A 1,858-nucleotide genomic window follows, 5' to 3' on the forward strand; every position below is an offset into this window, starting at 1 on the left:
TATAGCCCTGGCTGTCCTGGAACTCACTTTGTAGACCAGGCTGGCCTCGAACTCAGAAATCCGCCTGCCTCTGCCTCCCGAGTGCTGGTATTAATTTTTTATACTCCATATTTTATCCCCCTGATTCCTGTCTACCATCTGGCTGTCCTACATCCCATACCTCCTCCCTACCCCCCACCTCCACGTGGATGCCCCCATCCCCCACCTCACCTGACCTCTAAACTCCCTGGGGCCTCCAGTCTCTTGAGAGTTAGGTGCATCATCTCTGAATGAACACACACCCGGAAGTCCTCTACTGTGTGTGTGTTGGGGGCCTCATATCAGCTGGCGTATGCCGCCTGTATTCAAACAGCTCATCTTAGCGGAGACTGATTACTGAACTAAAGAAAAGCAATACCACTACAGTGTGCACATAGTTTAATGATCAGCTACGAGAGTTCAGCACCTATTGTCATGTCTGTCTTGGGTCTGTGACTCTGTGGGAAAAGGCTAAGCTGGTTTTCTGTCCTGCTGCTGGAGAGGTGGGGGAGGGGCGCAAAGAGAATGTAAAGGAGGATGTGACTGTTTTCAGAGCCATCAAGCTACCTCTTTCTACAGACACACAGCCAGCTCGCCACCCCTGCTCCTCTGTGTGTTTCCTAGAAGATTTGCTTACCCAAGGAGAACATTGGAACTTCAAGATGAGAAGGAAAGCGAGAAAGGACTGCAGAGCAACAAACACAGGGTGGGTGGTAGGGGGAGACCTCAGCATCTCAGTGCCTGTCCTGGAAATCAGTCAATCTATCTATCTATCTATCTATCTATCTATCTATCTATCTATCTATCTATCTATCTTCCTACCAACCTATCTACCTTTCTCTCTATCTTTTGAGCCTTTTCTCTCTATCTCATATCTTTCGATTATGTTCCCTGGTTGACCTGGAGCTCACAGAAATGCACCTATCTCTACTCCGCAGGTGCCAGGATTAAGTACATGTGATATTATGCTGGCCTAAAATCTGCATTTTTTTACCTGCTGGTGTGAGGATCAGGGCTTGCAGGATGTCTGACAGGGAGATAATACCGACGATACTATCTGCTTCATTCACTACAACCAGCCGATGGACCTGCAAAGAGAAAAAGCCCAGGTGTGAGTTTACTGTTTGTGTGTGTGTGTGCGTGTGTATAGGAGGGGTACATTTGCACACAGAGGCCAGAGGTTTCTTTTTGTTTTTTATTGCTTCACTTTATTTATTTATTTATATTTTCTGTGTATGAGTATTTTGCCTGCATATATGTCTGTATACTACACGCATACAGTGCAGTTGGATGCCAGAAGAGGGTGTCTGATCCCCTGGCACTGGAGTTAAAGATGGTTTTGAGCAGTCATGTGGGTGCTGGGAATCCAACTTGTGTCCACTGGAAGAGCAGTCAGTATTCATAGCTTCAGAACCATCTCTCCAGCCCCACATTAACTTCTAAGACAGAATCTCCCCGTGAACCCGAGGTTTCCCACTCCACTAGCCTCGCTGGCCACCAATCTCTGCCACCAGGGCTGAGGTTCCAGGACCATACTGTTGCCCCTCGTGGGTGGGTGCTGGGATCCAAACCCAGGTCCTCATGCTTGCACAGAGGCGATTTATCCACTGAGCCACCCTCCTGGCCCACATGTGACCAATACAATGAATGTGGCTAGAAAGCCAGAACTACACAGTGGGCAGTCTGCAGAAAGGGTTGGACCCAGAGGTAAAATATAACATCCATTGCTTGACCACAGCAAGAAAAACCAGCCCGTTCTGTCTGGTGAGCTTTCAAATTTCAAAGTATCTATAAAGGAATGATACAGACTCCAGATTACTAATCTTTTTTTTTTTTTTTT

At 47.2% G+C, this 1,858-nt stretch overlaps 1 protein-coding gene across 7 annotated transcripts in view; it reads right to left on the reverse strand.

The window, feature by feature from the left end:
* Prkag2 (protein kinase AMP-activated non-catalytic subunit gamma 2) overlaps positions 1-1,858 on the reverse strand; it is a 243,123-nt gene that overhangs the window by 2,111 nt on the left and 239,154 nt on the right. For all 7 annotated transcript variants that reach the window (XM_021161710.2, XM_029477173.1, XM_021161709.2 and 4 more), the window contains one exon: positions 1,013-1,106. In XM_021161710.2, the coding sequence (XP_021017369.1) occupies positions 1,013-1,106 (94 nt within the window). The remainder of the gene's footprint in view (positions 1-1,012; positions 1,107-1,858) is intronic.

Source organism: Mus caroli, chromosome 5 (assembly GCF_900094665.2).
Source record: "Mus caroli chromosome 5, CAROLI_EIJ_v1.1, whole genome shotgun sequence".
Taxonomy (NCBI): domain Eukaryota; kingdom Metazoa; phylum Chordata; class Mammalia; order Rodentia; family Muridae; genus Mus; species Mus caroli.